Below are 24,510 nucleotides of genomic sequence, written 5' to 3'. Positions count from 1 at the left end.
TGAATCTGCTACACTTTCCCAAAATTATCCCAATAAAACGAAGTTGAGCATTCACCTTCCCTACTACCAACATGGTATGCTCATTCCATTTCATATCACTTTGCAACATTATGCTCAGATAATTAATTGAAGTGACTGTGTTGAGCTGCACCCTTCTGCCATACTGCACCCACCTTATAATCGTAACTGCCTAAAAATTTTCCATTGCTTTGGCTATGAACCACAGGGATTTCCATTTAAAGATCCAGCAGCATCTTCAGTCCCTTCTCAAACCCCTAGATCCATCCCACAACCTCTCACTTGACCTAACTCCCTCTTCATGCCCATGACCCCCAGCAATTAATAGCTTCCAAAGTACAAAAACCCACCCACCCAGGATGACTCATTGTGGCATGTTACTGTGCCCTGCCCCCATAGACTGAATCTCTGCCCTTGTGGACCGACACCTTCAGCCTATTACCCATAACCTACCCCATTGTATAAGTTGCATTTTCTTTAACACCCTGCTCATTACTGTCAATGCCCAGCATCCTGCTCATCACTGTCAGTGCCCCCTCCCTCTCAATGTCTGTGGTCTTGTTTCTGAGAACACTACCTACACCTTTCCCAACTCCTGACTGATTCCAGCCTACTTCTTGGTCTCCTTAACCAAGTAATCCTCATCCCAAATTACTTCTTTAAAGGTGTCACTACAAACTAATCTGTGTGCACCCTCATGGCACTAATTTCTAACCTATCCATTGCCCATCTAGAGGAATCCTTCCTAATCAATCAGAATCTCAAACCCCTCTGCGGGTTCAGATTCATTGATGACTTCATGATCTGGACTTAGGGTGAGGACACTATCCACATTCCTCGATAACCACACAACGTTTTCCCCATTCACTTCACCTGGTCCTCCTCAGCCCAGCAAGCCTCCTTCCTTGATGTCGATCTCCACTGCAAGCATTGCTACATCAGTACGTCTGTCCACATCAAACCTACCAACCACCACTAATATCTCTACTTAGGCTGCTGCTATCGATTCCACACTTCCCTCGTGTACCCACATAGCTGTCAAACTCTGCCGTGCAGATGTACTGCATTTACTATAGTCTCAGAAACCATCTCTTCATCCCTCCACCCCCACATCCACCCTACAGGTCCCAGAACCTAAACAGATCTGCAACACAGCCAATAACCTTAGCAGCATGGGGTCATTGCATTTGTAATGATATGCTGCCGCCCTTCACTTGTGCCAAGGATCGCACTGAGGCCTTCAGACCAAATCACCCTCCCCATCCTGTCCAGGAAACAGATTTCACATCTCATCGTGCCCTCAGATGAGAATTACCCTTCCCATGCCTCCCATAGTAGTATTCCACTGCCCACCCAACCTATGCTATATCCTTGCCCACCCTTATTCCACCCCTGCTTCCAACCCCTTGCCTTACAGCTCAATCCTTGCAATAGCCTTTGATGCAAGACTAATACATCATTCCACTAACACCTACTCCAGTCCTGCACAGGCATCTCTTAGCCCACCTGTGGAAGCAACCACGTGCTCTACCAATTTAGCTCCAATCACTGTGCCACATTCTACCGTGTGTGATAGCTAACAAGCTGTCTGTCTGCATGACTGGCTAGTGGTCAATAGACAGCTGGACTGCACAGTTGCTGAGCATGCTGCTCGACTTGATGTGCTTAACTCCAGTGAATTCTTCACTGCCTGTGCCATCTGGATTCTTCCCATCAACACTAACATTTCTGAATTCTGCAGGCAGGAACTCTCCCTGCAAGTTATACTTCATTCCTCTAACATGCTGGGTGCAGACTTCAGCCTATCCCCTTCCCTGATCCTACTGCAGCACTATGTATGCTTTCTATCCCACCAGCAGTGGCACTTGTCATTAAATTGTTTATTCTATGTCCCATACCAAGAAATAGACTTTTTACAGTGTTACATGACAAAGCAGCTGTTGTAAAATGTTCAGTGACATCATTGTACCCAAATGCATTTGCCATTTATGACCCTTTGCTAACTTTAAGGATACCACATATGATACAATAAAACTGTTTTTATTAAGACTTGATGGTTCATACATCCCTCCCTCCCTCCAGAACACTAAAGCACATTGATAGTCATGAGAGTAATGTCCACTTTACGAAGCTAAGAGAAATGTGGTTTCCTAGGAATTGTGTACAAAAAAAGTACTTAATCTCCCACTCCTCACGGAATTGTTTGCTTTTGACATTCTTGAGCATTGTAATATAGAAATAGCCACAGTAATAAACAGAATAACAGCCAGAAGTAATAACCAAAATGACAACCTGAGTAATAGCGCAATATTAAGGAGAATAAATCTGAACAATACACCAAGAGCAACTGGACTAACAAACCAATGATGTATCAGTAAAGTCAGACAGAGTGTGAAGATGCAAAAGCCTATGCCTTATGGGAAAGATGCGGCCTCACTCAGTTGTTGCTAAAGCAAACCACAGGCTGTGGCTAGATTGTGATGACACCATGTGAGTAAAGTTGGAGATGGAAGTGCTCACTGGACAAAAATATCTCATGAGCCACACTTTGCCAGGACTGATCCATATACTACTTGTATGAATAGATCAGTTGTGATGAAGTTTTCGATGAATTATAATCCATGGAAAAATGCTGAATTGCTTTTTCTTTAGGTGAAAAAAGTGATAAACCAATTTTAGGTATTGTTACAGTTGAACATCTTACATGGAAAGAGCATATCAGCTACATCTGTGAATAAATTGGGTGAAACGTTTGCTTATTAATACAACATGTAGGCATGAGAGAAAGTGAGGTGGCACAATGGTTAGCACATTGAACTTGCATTTGGGAAGAAAATGGCTCAAATCCACATCTGACCATTCAGATTTAGGTTCTCCATGATTTCCCCAAATCGCCCCAAGCAAATTCTGGGATGTTCCCTTTAAAAGGGCTCTGTGGAGTTCCTTTTCCTTCATTGAAATAATCAGAGCTTGCACTCCATCTCTAATGACATAATTGTGGATGGGACGTTAAACCCTAACTTTTCTTCCTTCCTTCCTTTCTACAACTGTAACACCTCCAGTCCTAAAATAAATCTTGTATGGATTGATCCACTTGCACCTTCAGTAAGTGATTGAAATTTGGCATCGACAGCAGTACATTGGTAGGGTATTCAGGCTCAAGAAGATATGAGTATGTAAAATAAAAGAAAGGTGATCACTCACTTATACCAGATCAATGTGTGGAGCACAGAAACATGGAACAGGAAATGGCATTCACCGTAAGTTTTGAGCGCTAGCTCTTTTCTTGCAAAACTACACACATTCACACACACAACCACAACAGACACCCAAATCTAATGATTGTTTGAGTGCCTCTGTGCATGCAGTGATTCTTCTAATTTTATCCTCATGATCACTGTGTGAGCAATATGTAGAGGGCTGTAGTATATCCCTAGAGTAATCATTTAAAGCCAGTTCTTAAAACTTTGTTGATAGACTTTCTCAGGATATTTTACTTCTGCCATTTCAGTTCCTTCAGTATCTCTGTGACATACTCCCATGGGTTAAATGAACCTGTGACCATTCATGCTGCCCTTCTCTCTATACATTCAATATCCCATGTTAGTCCTATTTGTACGGGTCCCACACACTTCAGCAGTATTCTAGGCTGGGTCATGTGAGTGATTTGTAGGCAATCTCTTTTGTAGACTGATTGCAGTTCCCAAGCATTCTACTAATAAACCAAAGTTTACGACCTGCTTTACCCATGACTGAACCTGTGTGGTCATTCCATTTCATATCCCTACAAAGTGTTACACCCAGTTATTTGTATGAGTTGGCAAATTCCAACAGTGATTCATTGATGTGACAGTCATAGGACACTATGTTTTTTTCTTTTTGTGAAGTTCTATATTTTACATTTCTGAACATTTAGAGCAAGTTGTCAATCTCTGTGCCATGTTGAAATCTTATCAAGATTTGACTGAATATTAATGCAGCTGCTCTCAGATAGTACTTCATTATAGATAACTGCATCATCTGCAAAAAGCCTGATTTTAGTGTTGATATTGTCTGCAAGGTCATTAATATACAAAATGAACAGAAACTGTCCCAATACATACTTCCCGTGGGCACACTCAAAGTTATTTCTACATCTGATAATGACAATCCATTCAAGATAACATGCTGTGTCCTCCCGACCAAAAAGTCCTCAATCCAGTCACAAAATGCCATGGCAAGACTAATTATTGATGCTTGATTATTGAATGCAGTTGCTTGAGCTGGTGGGGGTGGAGATAAGGTAGAGAGGGGCTTGAGGAAGGGGTAGCGTGAGAGGCAGGTCTTTGGACAAATGACTGTGCACCTGCACACCAAGATGAAAAGAGGGTGCAGCAAAAAGATATGTAGGAAGGGGAGATGGGCAAACTGAGGGTTGGGGGGAAGGGGTGGGGGCGGGCGAGGAGAGAAAGGTGAAGGAGGAGGTAAGCCTTGGGGGGGGCGGGGGGGGGCTACGAAGACTAGTGGGAGAAGACAGCGCACAATCTTGTTTGGGAAGGAAAGGTGTGGACACAAGAAAAAAGAGAGAAGTTAAGGTAAGGCAGTGGGAACCAATTAGAGGTGGTCTAGATCAGGCTTATTGTGGAAGCACAGGATAAGTTGCAGAGACAATTCCCATCTGCAGGAACATGCTCACTGTAGTCAGGTTGCTGCAAGACTGCATTTTACATGCACTCAGAAATCAACAACGAAGTGCTGACTTCCTCAGTATTGACTTAGACCGTGAATAATTAATAATGTGAACAAATGTCAATCATGTTGAGCCTGCTTTATTAAATTTTAATTTACTGATTTTGTATTCTGTGTATGTTCATAAGAAGATTATATTCATAAAAGAGAACGTGGAAAACAGTATAATGAATAGATATTTGTCATTTAAAAAATATAAACCCAAGATGATTATTACTGTCCACTTTCTACTGGAAGACATTTCCTTAATAGTAGTCTAATGATGTACAGCAATTCTAAAGAAATCTTTTAATGTAGTTTATAACAAGGTGTTTCCCCTCATCTTGGGGTCTTGAGTGACTGGTCTTACTTTCTTACCTTACCCAGTGTATCCTTTTTTTCCAACCTGAGGTAGAAACTATAAATTTTGAAAGCTAGAAATAGTTTTCAAGTTGTAAATACACTCCTGGAAATTGAAATAAGAACACCGTGAATTCATTGTCCCAGGAAGGGGAAACTTTATTGACACATTCCTGGGGTCAGATACATCACATGATCACACTGACAGAACCACAGGCACATAGACACAGGCAACAGAGCATGCACAATGTCGGCACTAGTACAGTGTATATCCACCTTTCGCAGCAATGCAGACTGCTATTCTCCCATGGAGACGATCGTAGAGATGCTGGATGTAGTCCTGTGGAACGACTTGCCATGCCATTTCCACCTGGCGCCTCAGTTGGACCAGCGTTCGTGCTGGACGTGCAGACCGCGTGAGACGACGCTTCATCCAGTCCCAAACATGCTCAATGGGGGACAGATCCGGAGATCTTGCTGGCCAGGGTAGTTGACTTACACCTTCTAGAGCACGTTGGGTGGCACGGGATACATGCGGACGTGCATTGTCCTGTTGGAACAGCAAGTTCCCTTGCCGGTCTAGGAATGGTAGAACGATGGGTTCGATGAGGGTTTGGATGTACCGTGCACTATTCAGTGTCCCCTCGACGATCACCAGTGGTGTACGGCCAGTGTAGGAGATCGCTCCCCACACCATGATGCCGCGTGTTGGCCCTGTGTGCCTCGGTCGTATGCAGTCCTGATTGTGGCGCTCACCTGCACGGCGCCAAACACGCATACGACCATCATTGGCACCATAGCAGAAGCGACTCTCATCGCTGAAGACGACACGTCTCCATTCGTCCCTCCATTCACGCCTGTCGCGACACCACTGGAGGCGGGCTGCACGATGTTGGGGCGTGAGCGGAAGACGGCCTAACGGTGTGCGGGACCGTAGCCCAGCTTCATGGAGACGGTTGCGAATGGTCCTCACCGATACCCCAGGAGCAACAGTGTCCCTAATTTGCTGGGAAGTGGCGGTGCGGTCCCCTACGGCACTGCGTAGGATCCTACGGTCTTGGCGTGCATCCGTGCGTCGCTGCGGTCCGGTCCCAGGTCGACGGGCACGTGCACCTTCCGCCGACCACTGGCGACAACATCGATGTACTGTGGAGACCTCACGCCCCACGTGTTGAGCAATTCGGCGGTACGTCCACCCGGCCTCCCGCATGCCCACTATACGCCCTCGCTCAAAGTCCGTCAACTGCACATACGGTTCACGTCCACGCTGTCGCGGCATGCTACCAGTGTTAAAGACTGCGATGGAGCTCCGTATGCCACGGCAAACTGGCTGACACTGACGGCGGCGGTGCACAAATGCTGCGCAGCTAGCGCCATTCGACGGCCAACACCGCGGTTCCTGGTGTGTCCGCTGTGCCGTGCGTGTGATCATTGCTTGTACAGCCCTCTCGCAGTGTCCGGAGCAAGTATGGTGGGTCTGACACACCGGTGTCAATGTGTTCTTTTTTCCATTTCCAGGAGTGTATGTTTGACAGTGTAACTGGAATTTCGCCTCCTGAAGGTAAGTGATGATCAGCAACTCTATCTCGTTGGTGCGTCTCAAGTGAATTTTTCTTTTGATGCAATGGTGTCTATTGTCCAAAGATAGCTGAAATGTATTACTTGTGGCACAAGTTTTTGTATATATCCAATTTCAGTGCACTAGTCATAGTAAATATTTATTTAAAGACATCTGAGCTGTAGTATTTAATATGCTGGTCTTTTTTTTTAATACATCCTTTTGTAGTAAGATTTTGTTATTGGTGATGTACCAATAATGATGAAGTCCATGTGTCCATCTGAATTTGTCATTACTGCATTGCTTTTAGTTACTCTGTTTGGATAGACTGTGATGTAGCAGGTTTTTTATCTCTGTTGTTTCTGGTAAGCATTTTGACCTGTCATAATGTACAAGGTCTGTTCAAAAAATTCCGGAACATTCAAAATTTCACACCAGTGGTGTATCGGGGTGAAATGCAGTTGGCATCCCTGCACATGCCTGTGTGTAATGTGTAACTGCCAGAAGTTTCATTGTTGAATGTGTATTAGCTGTTATTCAGTGGTGCATTGAGTAGAAAGTTGTCACACACAGTTCGTGAATTTTGAGATGGCAGAGTTAGAGGAGCAACGTGTTTGACTTAAATTTTGCGTTAAACGCAAGAACACCTTTACAGAGACACACTGGATGATGCAGGAAGCCTACAGCGATGAATGCATAAGCCATACTCAGTGTTACAAATGGTTCACAAAGTTTAAAAATTCTGGATGGAAGTTAATGATGACCCTCATTCAGGATGCCCTTCGATGTCTGTCAACGATGCTCATGTCAGGAATGTGAATGAAATTGTGCATGCCAATTGAAGACTGACTGTCTGAGAGATTCTTTTGCAGAAGACTGTAACATTTCAGTTGGATCATGTCATGAAATCCTGACACAGCATCTTGGAATGCATCTTGTTGCTGCCATGTTCATCCCAAGGCTCATGAATCAAGACCAAAAAGACACTCATCTCGTAATCTGTGAAGAGTGTTTAGATCCCACAAATGAGAACGAGATGTTCCTGAAGAGAATCATAACTGGTGATGAGATGTTGGTATATGGTTATGATGTTGAGGCCAAGATTCAGTCTTCACAGTAGGTCAGGAAAGGTTCCCCAAGACCAAAAAAAGCTGGTCATGTCAAATGTCAAAGCAAGGCTGATAGTTTTCTTTGACTTTGAAAGATTAGTTCATCATTAATTTGTACTACAGTAACAAACTGTTAATCAGTGGTACTATCAGGATGTGTTGTGATGCCTGCAAGAAAATGTGAGAAGGAGCCAGCCTGAAACATGGCGAGACAATTCATGGCATTTGCACCATGATAATGCACCCGCTCATTAATCTGTGTTGGTGCATGATTATTGCACAAGAAATGAAATCACTGTGCTGCCTCATCCTCCATACTCTCGAGACCTGGTCCCTGTGGACTTTCTTTTATTTCCAAAGGTGAAAACCCCATTGAAAGCGTCAAGATCTGCAATGAGAGACGAGATAAAAGAAAATTCACAGACAGCACATTATGCGATCCAGCAAGAGGCATACCAGGACTGCTTCTAGAAGTGTAAATGGCGTTGGGAGCAATGTAACAATTGTGGAGGAGAGTATTTCGAAGGAGACCATGCACAATAAGTAAAAGGTAAGCGTAGAAAAATTTTGTGGACAAAGTTCCGGAATTTTTTGAACAGATCTCACAAATAAAATGGACAAAAATAATTTATGTCTATTACATTTTTTTCTGTTGTAGGAAGCTGTTGGTGAGCCCGAAGGATCGGCGTGTAGTAATCGTTGAATCTCTCTTGTGCCCAACAAGTTTTCGAGATACTTTGGCTAAGGTCTTCTTCCGGCATTTTGATGTGAGTCTCTCTCTCTCTCTCTCTCTCTCTCTCACTCACACACACACACACACACACACACACACACATGAAAAATCTTGCTAATGTTATGACATACAGTAGTTTCAAAATGAATATCAACAGAATGTAAATGGAGAAAGTGTTCTATTGCTACATGGCAAGGATAGGGGCAACATTCTACTCATATAAAGTTCTCATTCCAATAGCCAGACTTTGTGTCACCTTTTGTTTGTTTCTTTTTTACTGTTGTTTGTTAACCCTTCACTGCTGTGGGCCAACTCTCACACCACTACGATTTTTTGTCTCATGATATTTCGCACAACCGTGTGAAGTGAAATGGACTATACTGTGTGCATTCCTATTGGTTGACAAGCTACACATGCCAGAACTCTTGCATTATTGCTGCTCTTTGTTTCTTGTTTATGGATCTTGAGAGACCTTACAGATGTACCATAGTGTTTGTGTGTCATTGTTTTGTTCAATGCCACCAATTCTCCATGGCACAGAGAACTGGACCTTTTGTGGAACATATTTTACGTAACAGAGATGTGAATGTTAAAGAAAATCTTAGTGAATCCTCACATGAAGACTTTGATTGCTGTGATAATGACCCTGATTTCAAGATCATTAGTGATCATGACACTAATTCAGAGCACCTCTCTCCCACCTCCTGGAGGCTCACGGTTCTTTCGTGAATTTGTGTGTGGCACACATGGGGCCCCGAGCTATTGCAGCCCATTCATCCTTCCTTGGCTGCATTTCCTTCACCCTGCCCCACCCTCCCTCCCTATCCTCGCTCCTTCCCCTCTGCCCCCTCCTTCCCCTCACTTGGTGTTCTGATTTATGTCAACCTGGCTATCCATCTGGTTCCCTAGATTGCTTGCAGTGTTTGTTCCTCCTGCCTGTTGTCTTTTACCCTTTTTGCTGTTTAGGTCCGCGCTGGAGGTTTGACCTCCACTTGTAAATTTTCTGTTTTTAGTGTGAGCCATTTGAGGAAGAACTCTCTCCCTACCATTTATGGTGTGGATTCCTCTCCCCCATCCTTCCCTTGTGTTCCTTCTCTGCCCTAGCCCCCTGGACCCCGCTAGTCTGCCAGCATGTGTAGCCAGTCCATGTTGTGATTATGTACCCATCTGGCTGAGCCCCTTGACAACACAGGGATCACACTACTGATAGCTGAGCTGTTCCCTCCCCATGTATGCCAAGGAGTGGTTGTTTGTCTTCCTGGAGCATCGGAACTCCGGGCAACAGTCGCCGTGCCAAGCAGCCCTTGCTGTGGCTCGGTGGTTCCTGTGGAAAGAGCCCCTGATAGGAGGGGGTAGTATCAGGACAGATACTTTGTGCTTGAAGTGCATGAAGCTAGAAAAACCTCAAACAGGTGTCTCTTTGAATGATGATGAATCATTGAATGCTGCTTCATATGATCCGGCAGCCTTCCCTTCCCTGGTTACGCCATGGGAGGAGGGCCAAGCTCGCAGTCTTGGGATGAAACATTTTCCCCACTACCTCATCTGTGCTAGTACAGATGGGGCACATTTACTGCCACAAAGCCATTTTTTATTTGGAGGATATTGAGGACAGATTTGATGAAGTGGAGTCTCTCAGCAAGGTGCAGTTGGGCTCCTGTTGATTAAAACTTCTTCTGCCACCTAATCTGCAGTTCTCATGTTTTAATGGTCTTGCCAATGTCCCAGTGTCTATTACCCCTAACCGATCTTTGCATATGATCCAGGAAGTGATTTTTCGTATGGACCTCATCCTGCAAAATGATGAAGCTCTGGGCTAATCTGGAACCACACAATGTTAATTTTGTTCAACATGTGCAGAAGGGTCGCAAAGACATCAATATCTGTGCCTTCATTCTGACTTTTGATGGGATACCCTCCCAGAGAAGATCGAGGTTATTTGCTACAGATATGACATGAAGCTGTATGTCCCATCGCCCATGAGGTGCTTTGGTGCTTGCTTTTTGGGCATATATCTTCCCACTGTATGGCGGACCCTCTGTGTGGTGACTGTGGGCACCCACACCATCAGGGAAGTCCCTGTGTTCCGCCACATGTGTGTGTCAGTTGTCATGATCACCACTCCCTTCGCTCACCAGATTGCCCAGCCTACAAGAGAGAAGAAAAGATCAAAGATTACGAGTCCCTGGATCGCCTGTCTTATGCTGAGGCTTGCCAAAAACATGAGAGCCCCCATCCGGTGTCACTTTCGTCAACTTTTGCTTCTGTTACATCCTTCTCCTCCTGCCTCATCCTTACCCCAGCCCCGTTCCCCTCTCCCCTCCCCCTCCTCTGCAGATTAAACGATCTCCCCTCCAGGAGCTGCTCGCCCTTCCCGGCCGAAGTAGTGTCCCACTTCTTCTGCACCTGCCGGTAATGGGGTTCCCACCAGAGACTCCTCTCACTGGTGTCTCTCAGGCTGGAGGCCTACTACCACAATTCTGCCATGAGACGCACCATCTGAGCACCCCAATTTTGCTCACTCTCTTTCAGGTTTGGAGCTTGCAGAAGCCTATACTCCCTCTGTCCCCTGCCCTCCTCTACCTCCAAAATAGGAGGAGGAGGAGGAGGAGAAGAAGAAGAAGAAACAGAAGTCCCAGGACAAGGCTTCCTCAGTGCCCCCGGAGGTGCCATCTCCCCCTCGCAACCTGAGTCTGACATCTTATTTACGGATGTCACCCCATCCTTGGTCACCCCATCCTTGTTGGTGACAACAGCTGACAGAGTGACATGATCACCTCTTGGCTTCTTTATGTCTAACCTCGACTCTTGCCACATGATAAGCCAGTGGAATTGCAGCAGACGCTGTCATCACCTACTGGAAATACAACCTCTTGTTTCCTTCCATTCTGCATTCTGTCTTGCTATTCAAGAAATGTACTTCTGTGATTACCACTCTTCACCATTTCATCGTTCTCGGGCATTCTGTCGGAACTGTGTTGGCCACAGGATAGCATCTTGGGCGGGGGGGGGGGGGGGGGGGGGGGGGGGGTGCTTCATTGTCAAAAGTGACTGGATCCCCCTTTGTACCAACCTGGAAGCAATTGTGGGTAGAGTGCAAGTGACTCCGGCAATCACCACTTGCAATGTCTACCTCCCTCCAGGTAGGCCACTTCCTTATGTTGAACTTTCTACCTTATTGCAGCAACTCCCGCCCCAATTCCTCCTCTTCAATGACTTCAATGCACACCATTCCTTGTGAGGGAGTGCCGCTACAACAGGTAGAGGTCTCCTAATTGACCAGCTTATTACTGACTGATTTGTGTCTCCTCAGTGACGGTTCTCCTCTCATAACTTCCCTGCATTGGGCACCCCATGATGATCTTTGTGAGAGTGACCAGTTTTTGGTGATTCTATCATTCCCCTGCCACCACCAGGCAGACAGGTCCCCACATTGGGCATTCCGCAGAGCCATTTGGCCTTTATATACATCTGTTGTGCACTTCGACATTTCTCTCTCGAATTGCGTTGACGTGGTCATGCAGGGCGTCTTTGCCGCTGTTCTTCCTGCTGCTGGCACTGCCGTCCCCCTAACCACGTCCCCCACTCGTCAATCAGTACCACAGACATAGCAGTTGCTGTCCAGGACCACTAACAGGCACTGCAGCGATTTAAAAGACACTCTTCACAAAGCAACCTCCTCGCTTTTAAGTTGGTGGTTGGTTTGTGGGATTAAAGGGACCAGACTGCTATGGTCATTGGTCCCTCGCTTTTAGTGTCTCTGTGCTAAGGCTCATTACCTTATTAAGCAGAGTAAATAGGAATGCTGGGAGTGATTTGTTTCCTGCCAGGGGACACATGCCCCTTCCTCGCAGGTTTGGTCCCAGCTCTGTGGCCTTCTGGACTACCAGCAACAGTCAACTATCTAGGTTCGTAGCCTCCAAGGTGCTCTGTGCACTGATCTATTGAGCCTCCAAGGTGCTTTGTGCACTGATCCATTGGTCCTTGCAGATCAGATCACCTTCTGACACAATTTGTGATGGCATCAGCATCCTCTTCCTATCCCGCTACCTTTCTCCAGCAGAAATGCTGTGTTGAACAGACCCCCCTCTGTTTCAGTCATCACCACGCTTGAACCCTATAATGAATGCTTCACTGAATGGTAATTTTTGCAGCCTTTTACCTCTTCATATGATACTGCCCCATGTCTGGATTCCATTCACAACCAGATGATCCAACACTTGGACTTTACGCAGAGGCAATATGTACTCAGTGTCTTCAACCTCTTTTGGTTCATGGGTGCTTTACTGTCACAATGCCGAGACAGTATATTTATCCCTATCCATAAGTCCAGGAGGAACCTAACATCTCTCAACACCTACAGTCCTATTAGCCTGACGAATGTACTTCGTAAACATCTTGAGAGGATGGTTAGCATCCGATTATGTTGGATACTCAAATCTCAGGCCCTGTTGTCCCCATATCAGCTTGGCTTCGAGGAAGGATGATCTTCAACTGACCATTTACTCAGATTGGAAACAGCTATCCGACAGACTTTTTCTAACTGCCGGCATCTTGTCGCATTCTTCTTTGACCTACATATGGCATACAACATGGCTGGGTACCATCATATTTTAGTTACCCTTCATGATTGGGACTTTTGAGGCCCCCTTCCAGTTATTATCCACAAGTTTTTATCTCACTGGCTCTTCTGAGTTTGAGTTGGCACTTCGTTCAGCACCCCTCGGATTCAGGTGAACAGTATCCCACAGGGTTCTGTCTTAAGTGTCAGTGTCTTCTTCATAGCCATCAATGGGCTTGTAACTTCTGTTGGGCTTGTGGTATCCCAGTGTTGTATGTCAGCGAGTTTTGCATCTGTTGCAGCTCCCATTCAGTAGTATCTGCTGAGCACCAGCTCCAAGCCACTATCCTGTGCGCATAGCCGTCTTCCATGGCTTCCAGTTTCCTCCCTCCAAAACATTGATTATGCATTTTTGTTGTCGGCCCACAGTACACCCCAATCCAGAATTTTATTTAGGCGACGAGCTCCTCGATGTTGTAGTACAGTCCCTTTCTTGGGCCTTGTTTTTGATGAAAAGCTGACATGGTTGCCCCATATTCACCATCTGAAGACTACGTGCTTGTGGAAGCTTAATGCTCTCTGCCTCTTGGCCCACACATCTTGGGGTGCAGTGTGTGCTACTCTTCTCCATCTTTACTGTGCTCTGGTCTTGTCCAGATTAGATTATGGTAGTCAGGTTTATGGCCCAGTGGCTCCTTCCACTCTGAAAATAATCAACCCTGTTCAACGTTATGGGTTGTGTCTGGGTATTGGTAGCTTCCGCACTGGTCCCATTGACAGTCTCCTCGCAGAAGTGGGGATTCCCCCTCTACAAATACGACAGAGGTAACTCCTGGTTTCTTACACAATCGCCATTAGCTGATTCCCTGACAATCCTGTCACTCTCCACCTCCAATCACTGGAATGCACTCCATGTATTCCCCCACCCCCCACCCCCACCCCCCTCCTTCTACTTGGACGGCGTCTAGACTACGGATTAGGACCAACCTATTCCAGAGTCCTAAAGTTTCTGTTGCCCTATTGTTTTGCGGCATCTTGTACGGTCCATCCTTGCAGAGTTCCAGGGTGCCACCATCTTCTGCACTGATGGTTCTAAGACGATAGATAAAGCGGGATACACTTTCATGTCTCCCTCTGGCTTAGACCAGCATTTATTGCTGGGATCATGTAGTGTGTTTACAGCAGAGTTACTAGCCATCAATGGGGCCCTCCATTTTCTTTCTCAGGCCTCCCTCCACAGTGTTTTGATATGTACAGACTCAGTGAGCAGCCTGCAGGCTGTCAACCGATGCTACCGTCATCACCCTTTGGTCTCTGCTATCCAAGACCTTCTCTCTGCCCTTGTCCGTGTCACCTGCTCAATTGTCTTTCTCTGGATCCCAAATCATGTGGGATTCCATGGAATGAACTGGTTGACTGTTTGGCTAGAGAAGCAGATACTAATGCACCATTCCCTTCATGATCCCAGCTGCAGATATGTGGATGTATCTCAAATCTCTGTGCCCAAAAGTGAAATGACATCTGCTGTGCTACAGCTCTCAGTAAAAAAATTCCACACAATCAAGGAGTCTACTGCAGTTCGGCATTCTTCCTTCCACTCCTGTCGGAAGGAGTCCACTGTTTTATACCTCCAAGCATTTGTCGTACAAGGCTCATTCATTGTTTCCTCTTGCATACTGAACCACCCCCATAATGTGGTTGTGGAGCCTGACTGACGGTATCTAATATGTTGGTGGAATGTCCCCTTCTTTTGGCCCTTGCTACTAAGTATAGTTTTCCAGACTCCTTAAATTTAATATTAGCAGAGGATTCATGGATGGTTGAACTGGTTCTCGGTTTCCTCCATGAAAGTGTTTTTATGTTCAGATGTAAGGTTTTGCTTTACTCCTGGAGCAGGGGCAAGGTGCTTATGGTTGTGGCCTCTCTCCAAGCTTTCTCAGTTTGGGACCCATGACCACTCCCCCTTCCAAAGATGACCACTCCCCCTTCCAAAGGCCACTCTGTTTTCCTAGTTTTTAGATTTGTGCTACCCTTTCATACCTTCTACTGTTTGTGTTTTAACTTCCTGTGATTGGATGTGTCCACTTTTGTGGACCCCCACTCTTCCATGTGTAACTTTGGAATCGCGGGACTGATGACCTCACCATTTAGTCCCCCCCCTCCCGATTAATCAGTCAATCAATCAATCTATCTTTCTAATTCAGAACAGGAAACAGAAAGTGATGAAGATATGACAGCTAATGACAATGTGGAAGCTTACTACCTCAGTAAGATCAGATGTTTTTGCTGGAGAAAACAGCAGCCACCAGCTAATGTAAGAACAAAGCAACAGATATTGTCTTGCAGCTTCCTAGACTGTGACAGACAGTGAAATGTCTCAAAGAAAACACTGCTGTTTTGGAGATACAGAAATTGTTCTTTACCCATGATATTCTAGATGAAATCATTCTAGGGACAAATCTGAAGATATCTAAGCTTAGAGCACAGTACACAAATGATCGCTTATCCTATGTACAAGATATTGATGTCATTGATTGGAAGGCACTGATTGATCTGTTGATGTATTCAGCCATTTTCAATTGGGAAACGAATTGGTTTAAGTTTATTTGCAACTGATGGGACAGGCAGAAATGTTTTCAGCTGCGCTGTTAGTAAAGAAAAATTTCTGTTTTTATTATATGCATTATTATTTGATAACCCAGATGATCAGGAGGAGAGAAAGGAAGTAGACAAGTCACCAGCAATTTCACACATCTTTCGGCATTTCATCGAAAGCAGTTAACTTTGCTATTCTGTAGGTGCAACAGTTTGTGTCAATGAAATGCTTGTACCTTTCCATCGAAGGTGTGGGTTTAGAGTGTGTATGTCAAACAAACCGACAAAACATGGCGTGAAAATTTGGTGCTTGACTGGTATAATATACAGATTACTTGTAAAATGCATACATTTATTTTCGAAGAGGCAGCGGTGGTCATGTGCCTTTAGACTATGAGAAAGGCCACAGTGTTCCCACATAGGCTGTTCTTCGATTGGTGAAACCTAATATAAATACACGGCGGAGAAATACCACAGGTGACAACTGGTAATCATCAGTAGAACTAGTCAATGAACTTTCGAAAAGAGGCCTCACATATGTCTGTATGCTGAAAAGAAATAAAAAGGAGATACCACAGCAGTTTCTATCTAATAATAAACGAGGTATGAAGACAACTGTTTACCTATATACAGAAGACATTACACTAGATTCCTTTGTGCCCAAGAAATCAAAAGCTACAATACTGATCTCTACTATGCACCATGCAGTAAACAGTGATCCTGAATCAGGAAAAACTAAGATCATCATGTTTTATAATACGACAAAAGATGGTGTGAACACTCTCGATCAAAGGTGTGCAGCTTATTCATCAAGCTGCCAGATGAGAAGAGGGCCTTTGATCATGTTCTTCACATTAGTGGATGTTGCTTGTGGTGTGGATCCTTACGTGGTATGTCAAGCTTATCCAAAGGCAGAAGTAATGACAAGATTGATCTTCAGGAAGACTCTAGCTAGAGGTCTTGCTGAGCCTCATATGAAGCGTAGACTTTCTATAGAATGCTTGCCACAAGAATTGAGTGACACCGTCAGAAGAATACTTCACTTCCAAGATAAGTCACAGACACAAAAAGAACAGTTAAAAACAGAACTCATCTGAACAGTAAAACAATATTTCCCTGTCAACAGTGTGGTGTTTCGATTTGTTTGAAGTGTTCTAGCAAGGTCAGTGTGAAATGCATGCAAGATGAAAGTGACTGAAATATGATTCAGGAACTCATGATTAGTTTGTATTTGGTTTTTAAGAATAAAATGTGGCAAAAGTTTTCCATTATTGAATTATGGAGTGCAATAGTCATTCTACTTTGAAACAGTGAGCAGTAAACTCAAAACTGACTTTGCATCCAATTTCTCATTAGTGAAGTGTGTTTTTCCAACTAGTTATTTTGAGTAAATGAAATATTATCTCTTTGGTGATAATCTTTGAGTGGGCAGAAAACTATCTACTGTTTTTTTTAACACACAAATTAAAAACATACTGCAAGTTTTGCTGTGTTTTATTTGTCTAAATGTTTAAAATCCTGTGTTGTTCAAAAACATTCAAATTTCCACAAAGACTATTTCTAAGAAGTGCAATGATTGACAGTCATGAAAATATATATTCAGCAGCAAAACACTGGTTTTATCTATAAAACATAAAAAGCTGGTCCAAGAGACCCCTCTATAGTAACTATGTTCCTGTCTGTGTCCATAGTAGTTAAGGGGTAAGCAGCGAAGTAATGTTTCCCCACATTTATTTCATTGTAATGAATGTACTTCCCTTGTTTCCACTTTCAGCTTGTCTTGGCATCTTCATTGTTAATGAATCATGTTTGCGCTGTGTGGCATAGGTGGCCTCGCTGTTGTTTCTACCATCACAATTAGCAGCTCTCTGTACACTGGGCACCGATACAGCACTCCTTGTAGATTTGGGGTATCGCGAAGCCACTGTCGTCCCAGTGTATGCAGGTGTTCCAGTGCTTCGTGCTTGGCAGGCACAACCTATAGCAGGAGAGGCAGTGGAGAGGTAAATCAAATCCCAGGATTAAGTGTAAATTAAGTTACTACTGTAAAACACTATTGAGATCGTGTAGAAATTCAGTTTCCTAAACCAGACTGCAGGGTGTTAAAACCATACTGAGCACTTTTCTCTTCCTGGAACAATCTCTGATTCATTTCCATAAATTCGTAAGTATTCTTTCCTGTGCTGCGTGAATATCATGAGTAAGAAATACTGGAACCTTAAGACAGTTTGATCAACTTTACAGTCTGTATGATAAAAAGTCACAGTGTGTTTCACAGACACCTCTTTTACAACATATGTTTCAAAAGTTGGACCAGTAAGTTTTAGAGGCAAATAAAAAATATAAATAGTAAAATGAGAAGTGTATTAATGTTTGCAAATGTTTACCCTTATGAGACCTTTCCACACTAAAGAGTAACTTTCATATGATCTGGCTATGCATGAATGGTGAATCTTCAGTGACCAGCAGTCCGTTTCCCATGATGCTGATGATGGCCTTCATAGGGACTGGCAGTGTCTTTCAAACATGTTCCACAACAGACTTGCCATGTCATATACACACACATCCCTAATCTTTCTGTCACTCCCACAAACCATCTGCATTACCCACTACATATCCAGACTGGAACTACTTAAGCACCGCCTTCTCCAGTGCTTGACTACCTATCATTGAATTAGTCATTTCTATCTCTGCTGCCTATCAAATTCTTGAAGTTTCGTAGTCTGTTCTACTGCCACACCCACACTCATGCCCAGTCCCTGGTCATATGAGTCATATCAGTGTGGAAGGCTCAGGTACAAGACCTGCCTTTGACAGTAAGCAACATATGCTGGTCCAGTTCCATCACAGGTGTAGCCTACCCTATTAGAACAAGGCCTTCATTACTGTTTTTGAGAGATATGGTGCTCTTGTAGCAACAGAAAATCAATAGTTTGGTGTATCATATGACTGACATACTATCAGACATTGTACTGGTTGTAATGGTGACAGAAGTTGGGTGTGCACAGTGCAAGAGATTCTTAAGTACATTTTCCCATAACCGTAACATTGATTCTCTGTCAATGATACAGCCTAAGGTCATTCAAGAACTAGAATAAACAGATACCACAGAGTTAAACATGCAGCATGATTGCCTCAACTGCCATGAAGAACAATGTATTGATAACAGGGGTCACAGATGGTTGTCATTGATAACAGAAAATGGCGTATAGGTGAATTACAGTTCCATAAATCACGTAGAGTTCACTGTTCAACAACAACTGGTGAGCTTCTGTGTCATCCAGAAATATCTCCTGACCATTGGGTACAAAAGATATCAGCCCATTTCAATGTATTCCTATTTCATCTTTGATTACAAAAAATTTAATATTAGAATTAATTTAGCAGGTGATTTTCATGGCAAGATAACCTAAAACATAACTAAGTTCCAACAGTGAAATGGACATTCAATTAAAGAAAGATGGTCTGTAGTAGGCTGTAACGTAGACAACCTTTATTTAAATCGTGCAATTAGCTAATTTCAATGGCTTGTCATTTTCAAGCACTTCACATTAACATACTACCTGACTGTGCAAAATTCCTACTTAAAAGTGTAATATTACGGACTACGTGTCATAATTGCCAAATTATTTTTCACTGCATGTAAAACACAGATGTTGTATTCCATCCTTACATTATGAATGGATTCACATTAATGTCACAATTCTAGACGAACTTTGCTAAGTGTGGAGTACCTGGAGCAAAGTCCACAATATGATGATTAAAGTTGTCACGTTAGTAATGTAAGGGTGGAATGTAACGCCCATTTTTTACATGCGGTGAAAATGATTTGAGAATTACTTGTAATATGTAATATTACTCATATAACTAGGAATTTTGCATAGTAAGGTGGTATGTTAATGTGAGGTGCTTGAAAATAAGTCATTGAAATCAGCTAATCACATGATTTAAATGAGGCTCATCTACATTATAGCCTACTACAGACCTTGCTTTCTCTTATTAAGCATTTAGAGACTGTGGGATCCTCACAAAAACAAAATTTTAAGAACTGCATGTTGTTAGAATATTAATAAAAATGTGTTATACTTAATATCAATGTAGGATAAACTGGTCCATGGCTGTTATTATATATTAATAACGTGACACACTTTTCTCATTACATTTCTTTTATTTTTTCCTGCAGCAAGATATAGTAACAAGCTTGACACCTCATGCATCAACTTTTGCAAATTCCAGTCTAAACTGTACCATATTAACGATACTGAGCTCATAAAATTCTGCCACAAAGTTACATGTGTGTGAGCTGCTTACAAAAATTTTAATGATGCATAGGAGTATTTCATTGTAAACAAATTCAGATATAACTAATTAGGTTAATTTACAAATAATTTTTAACTTTTTGTAGTGTTTGAGTGATTAAACCTCAATTGTAATGTTTTAAAATACAGCAATTTATAAATACAATTTATAAATATCAAAAAATAACCATTGAAATTCATAAGGGTTTATCTGTTGCAAAATACTTATTTGTGTTGGTAATTTTACATGTAAAACATTCCAAAATTATTATTAACATTACTACAAGTATTTTATGTCATTCTTTACATTTCTGTATAAACAATTTCAGAAATATCTTTTTCATTATTCCTATAAAGTTTATTTGAAAGCTATTGAAACAGTGAGTTCCTTTTAATAACGTACAACTATTAACAAAATGTTCAATGTTATAAGTACTAGAATTGTCACAAAATAAATATAAATCACACAGAAGACACTGAATATAGTTCAGCAAGGTAAAATGTAACATCTTTTGTTGGTAAATTAATGAAAGTGTAGAAAACAAATACACATGGTATCAGGCTTTTCGCTAATAGGAAATCATGTTCTACAGTACTACTTAACACTGACAGTTACGTTACGTCATACATATGCCTTGGCTCATTATATATCACAAAGTACAGAGATTAGCATGGATGCAAGAAAACTGCTCGTGAAACTTGTATTAAAATCTCTGTCCTCTTGAAATGTAAAATTTGTGTAAAAACTCTACCTTTTAAATAACTGTGAACTATGACCAGCAGGCATGGAACATGTGGTATTTGTCATTATTTGTATTGTTTCATATAGTTCTCACAGAAGTAAACTTAGTCTTTATGTATGATGCTTGATACAGATATTCTTTATGAAGACAGAGAAATGCTGCATGTGGCAGGCACTGTTCCTTATGCCATTGTTCGGTCCTCTCTGACCGTTCTCATAACCAGGACATGTAACACACATTTCCCCATCTGTCCTTTGTATTTTAGGTGTGCCACTATTTCCCTGTATCATTTCAGGTGGACACAAGGTAATTTATCAAACAATATCTCAATCAGATTATTTCCTCAACCTTCTCCAGCTGGACTTGGCACTCTGTCTTGGTAGGGTGTGAAACTCTAAACCTACCTTCCTTTCTTCATATCCCAGCAAGAAGGACTTTTCATTACTGGATGTTTGTCATGGAGTATGCATTAGTTTCTCAGAAAAGAATTTATAGGTTCAGTGCTGTTTAGCAAAAGTCAATGCTCTACCTGAATATGATTAACTGTGCAAGAAAGTTTTAAGAGTATGGGATAAACAATCTTCAGAATCATGCCTACATTACATTTGCATCATAGTTCTGGAGATACATAACAAACTATGAACTACAAAGTTCTGAAAAATTTATAAAATTATTTAATTTGATAAATAAAAATCTACTCACCAAGCAGCGGCAGAATAAACAAATAAGACGATTGTAATTAGCAAGTTTTCGGAGCCAGTGGCTCCTTCTTCAGGCAGAAGGGTTGAAGGGGAAGGAAGAGGTGTGGAGGAGGACTGAAGAGGTCTAGGAAAAGGGGTATAGATTTCGACAAAGTCGCCAAGAACCGTGGGTCAGGGGAGACTTACCATATGGGGTGAGAAGGAAAGACTGATTGTTAGCGATTGCATCGGATTAGATTTGAAAACTTGAGAGACTAAAAATGGAAGAAAGAGATTACAGACAGAGATTACTGCTTAAACATCATGCATGAGTTAATAAGAAGAGTGAAAAGCTAAGTGCATTGTACGTAACAGAGGTTGGGGGGGGGGGGGGGGGGGGTTGTCAGTGAAAAACAGACAGCAAAGACAATGAAAGATTTAGAAAACTAAAATGGAGCATAGGAAAGAGTAGTTACAGTGAAGAAATGCTGAGATGGAAGAAATTAATGTAGATTAAGGCCAGGTGGGTGGCGAGAACCAGGGACATGTTGTTGTGCTAGTTCCCACCTGCGGAGTTCAGAGAAACTCGTATCTGAGGGAAGAATCCAGATGGCATGTGTGGTGAAACGGGCACCAAGGTCACGAATGTCACGTTGTAGAGCATGCTCTGGAACAGGATATTGTGAGTTGACAGTATACAGCCTCTGCGTGTGCCCATTCATTGTAATTGATAATTTGGTGGTAGTTATGCCCGTCTAGAAGGCTGAACAGTGTTTGTAAGTATGTTGCCACTGGCAAATCAGTAATTTCAATTTTTACAACTCTGAGGAGTATGTGTACACTGCAGTGTTGAGTTTGTGTGTGTTATGGATGAAGGGAAACAGTGAAACCCAGTACCAGCATGTAGTCTACTCCTAATAACTGAAGAAGGGAGAGGGGGCAAATGGGGGAGGATAAAAGAAGAAGAGGAAGTTGAATGGAGGGAGGAAGAGAGAGAGAGAGAGAGAGAGAGAGAGAGAGAGAGAGAGAGAGAGAGAGAGAGAGAGAGAGAGACTGACTGACTGACCGACCGACTCTATCACTCTGTATGCCCACATGGGAGGGGAGGGAGCAGAGAAGAGTGGTGGGAGAAAGCGGTACATGATCTACATGGAGCAGGTGTGGTTTGGACAGAAGTGAGAAGGGAAAAAGCAAGACTGTGGGAATAGGTTAGCAGAGGTTTACGCTAAAGGTCTTTGAGAGCACAGAATGTATTTAAGAGACAGTTCTCATGTGCACTGTGCAGAGAAACTTGTGCTGGAAGGGGGTATCCAAATGGCCTGCAAAATCAAGCAGCTGTTGATGTCACACATTGTCAGTGGAACTTCTACGCTTTGTTTTCCCTGAAAATCAAGTCCTGCACTGTTGGCAACGAATCTCTGATTATTTTCTTAGTCCTGCCTGTACAAGATGTGATAAATTAATTTCAGATTACTCAATTAAAGGAGAGGAATAAACAGTTAACTACCAACTTGTAATTTACAGTCCAATAACCACGGTTAATGGGATCAATAGTTTCCTAATGATGTGCCTTACTCTCTGAAAACTTTGATGCTGTCTTAATAAATATTTTTATTTCTGTCTCATTTTAGGATTAAATAATTGCATCTTGCTTGCAGTAATGGATTTTGATGTTGTTTGTCCCAGAACATGTTGGAAAGATTAAGTGGGATCTGTTTATATGATAAACACTGGAAAATATAAGAACACTAGTTTTTTGTTGTTTGCCATGTCATTTAAATGATACACATTTTGATTAGAGATCACAAGATTTTCTTTCTTATTTAATGTGTATTACTTCAGTTTAGAAGTAATGTATTACTTTTTGTTTTCAGGCGCATCAGAGAGCAACTTGCAGCAAGTGAAGGTAGCCCCTGTGACCTGAGCAGTGAGCAAATTGAAGACATTAAGGGTTGGTAATCTGATAACTGTTTGGTTTCTATCAAATATACCACATTAATTAGTTAATCAGTACAGCTAGTTTCAATCTATTCTGCAGCAACAAAGCTTAATTTTTGTTTAAAAATGTTACAGACATGATACTTACAGGGATTTTTCCTTTTCCTAGGCAGTCTTGTAGATGTTTCTTTTTAAATGCCTATTTTTGTTCATAAACAGTTGCTTTGTCTACAGCTGTGATTGAGTGGTCACCGTGCCTGACTGTCTCATGGTCAATCCTTGACGATAGATGGTAAAACCATGTTTTAACACCAGCAATTTGAACTGCCAGAACCAAAAACGATAAAGAATTAGTTGACAGAGCTCTCCAGTATTTAGTATCAAGCACCTAGGTTAGATAGTATGCTTTGTTTGTGATATAATTTCTATTGAAGTAGTCACTATTCACTAACATTTAATTAGCATGATGTGATTCAGCAGCATACTGCCACCATTGTGTGCATTACAGGTACATGTGCATTACAGTGACCTGACTTGTGATGAGATTCCTTTACTGGATGTGCTAGTGTGATAATGTATTGAAATATAACTCTGTACAGAAAGATACATAAGTGGATTTTATGTTTTAAATTGTTTCCTTCATATATTTACTCATACTTTTGCTGGAAGCTGGTTGTCACACAGAGCACAGTAACAGTCACTTCACAACTTAACACTTTCACATCCATGTGTTTGTGTCATTCCAGAGAGTCTTTGCTAATAAGATAAACTGCTTTCAGTTGCTGAGATAGTCTGTGCAATGAAGATGAAACCTTTGTATATAGATGTAGTGATGTAATGGCACATATTAAATGATATAACCATTTTTTTAATACTGAAATAAGAATTTGATAGTACAGAAATTTTTAAAGAGATTTTTCTTTTACTTTCTAGCTAAGCATTCAGCAGCCTGTCACAATGTACTGTGCCATGAGTGAAGATGTCTAATTCTTCATACAATTCCATTTGGTGTCCCTTGTCCATTTTATGTAATATTCAAAGATCATTCATGATATCATGGTATGGGTGGCCAGGGTTCTTTATGTGGGTGATTATTGATGATCTAGTATAATTATTTGTATGGTGATTTAGTATAATTGTTTGCATGGTAGACATTTGTTTATTGGTTGTATCTGTTTTGGAAGTCTCTCCTAATTTTACCTACATAGAG

At 42.3% G+C, this 24,510-nt stretch overlaps 1 protein-coding gene across 2 annotated transcripts in view; it reads left to right on the top strand.

The window, feature by feature from the left end:
- The window catches only part of LOC126412515 (actin-related protein 10), a 50,056-nt gene that overhangs the window by 9,526 nt on the left and 16,020 nt on the right, over positions 1-24,510 (top strand). For both annotated transcript variants that reach the window (XM_050082145.1, XM_050082144.1), the window contains 3 exons: positions 8,411-8,519; positions 17,469-17,644; positions 23,237-23,313. In XM_050082145.1, coding sequence (XP_049938102.1) covers positions 8,411-8,519; positions 17,469-17,644; positions 23,237-23,313 — 362 coding nt within the window. The remainder of the gene's footprint in view (positions 1-8,410; positions 8,520-17,468; positions 17,645-23,236; positions 23,314-24,510) is intronic.

The sequence above is a fragment of the Schistocerca serialis genome, chromosome 7, assembly GCF_023864345.2.
Source record: "Schistocerca serialis cubense isolate TAMUIC-IGC-003099 chromosome 7, iqSchSeri2.2, whole genome shotgun sequence".
Classification (NCBI taxonomy): Eukaryota; Metazoa; Arthropoda; class Insecta; order Orthoptera; family Acrididae; genus Schistocerca; species Schistocerca serialis.
The sequence above is the reverse complement of the archived record's forward strand: the minus strand, read 5'-3'. Positions and strand labels throughout refer to the sequence as shown.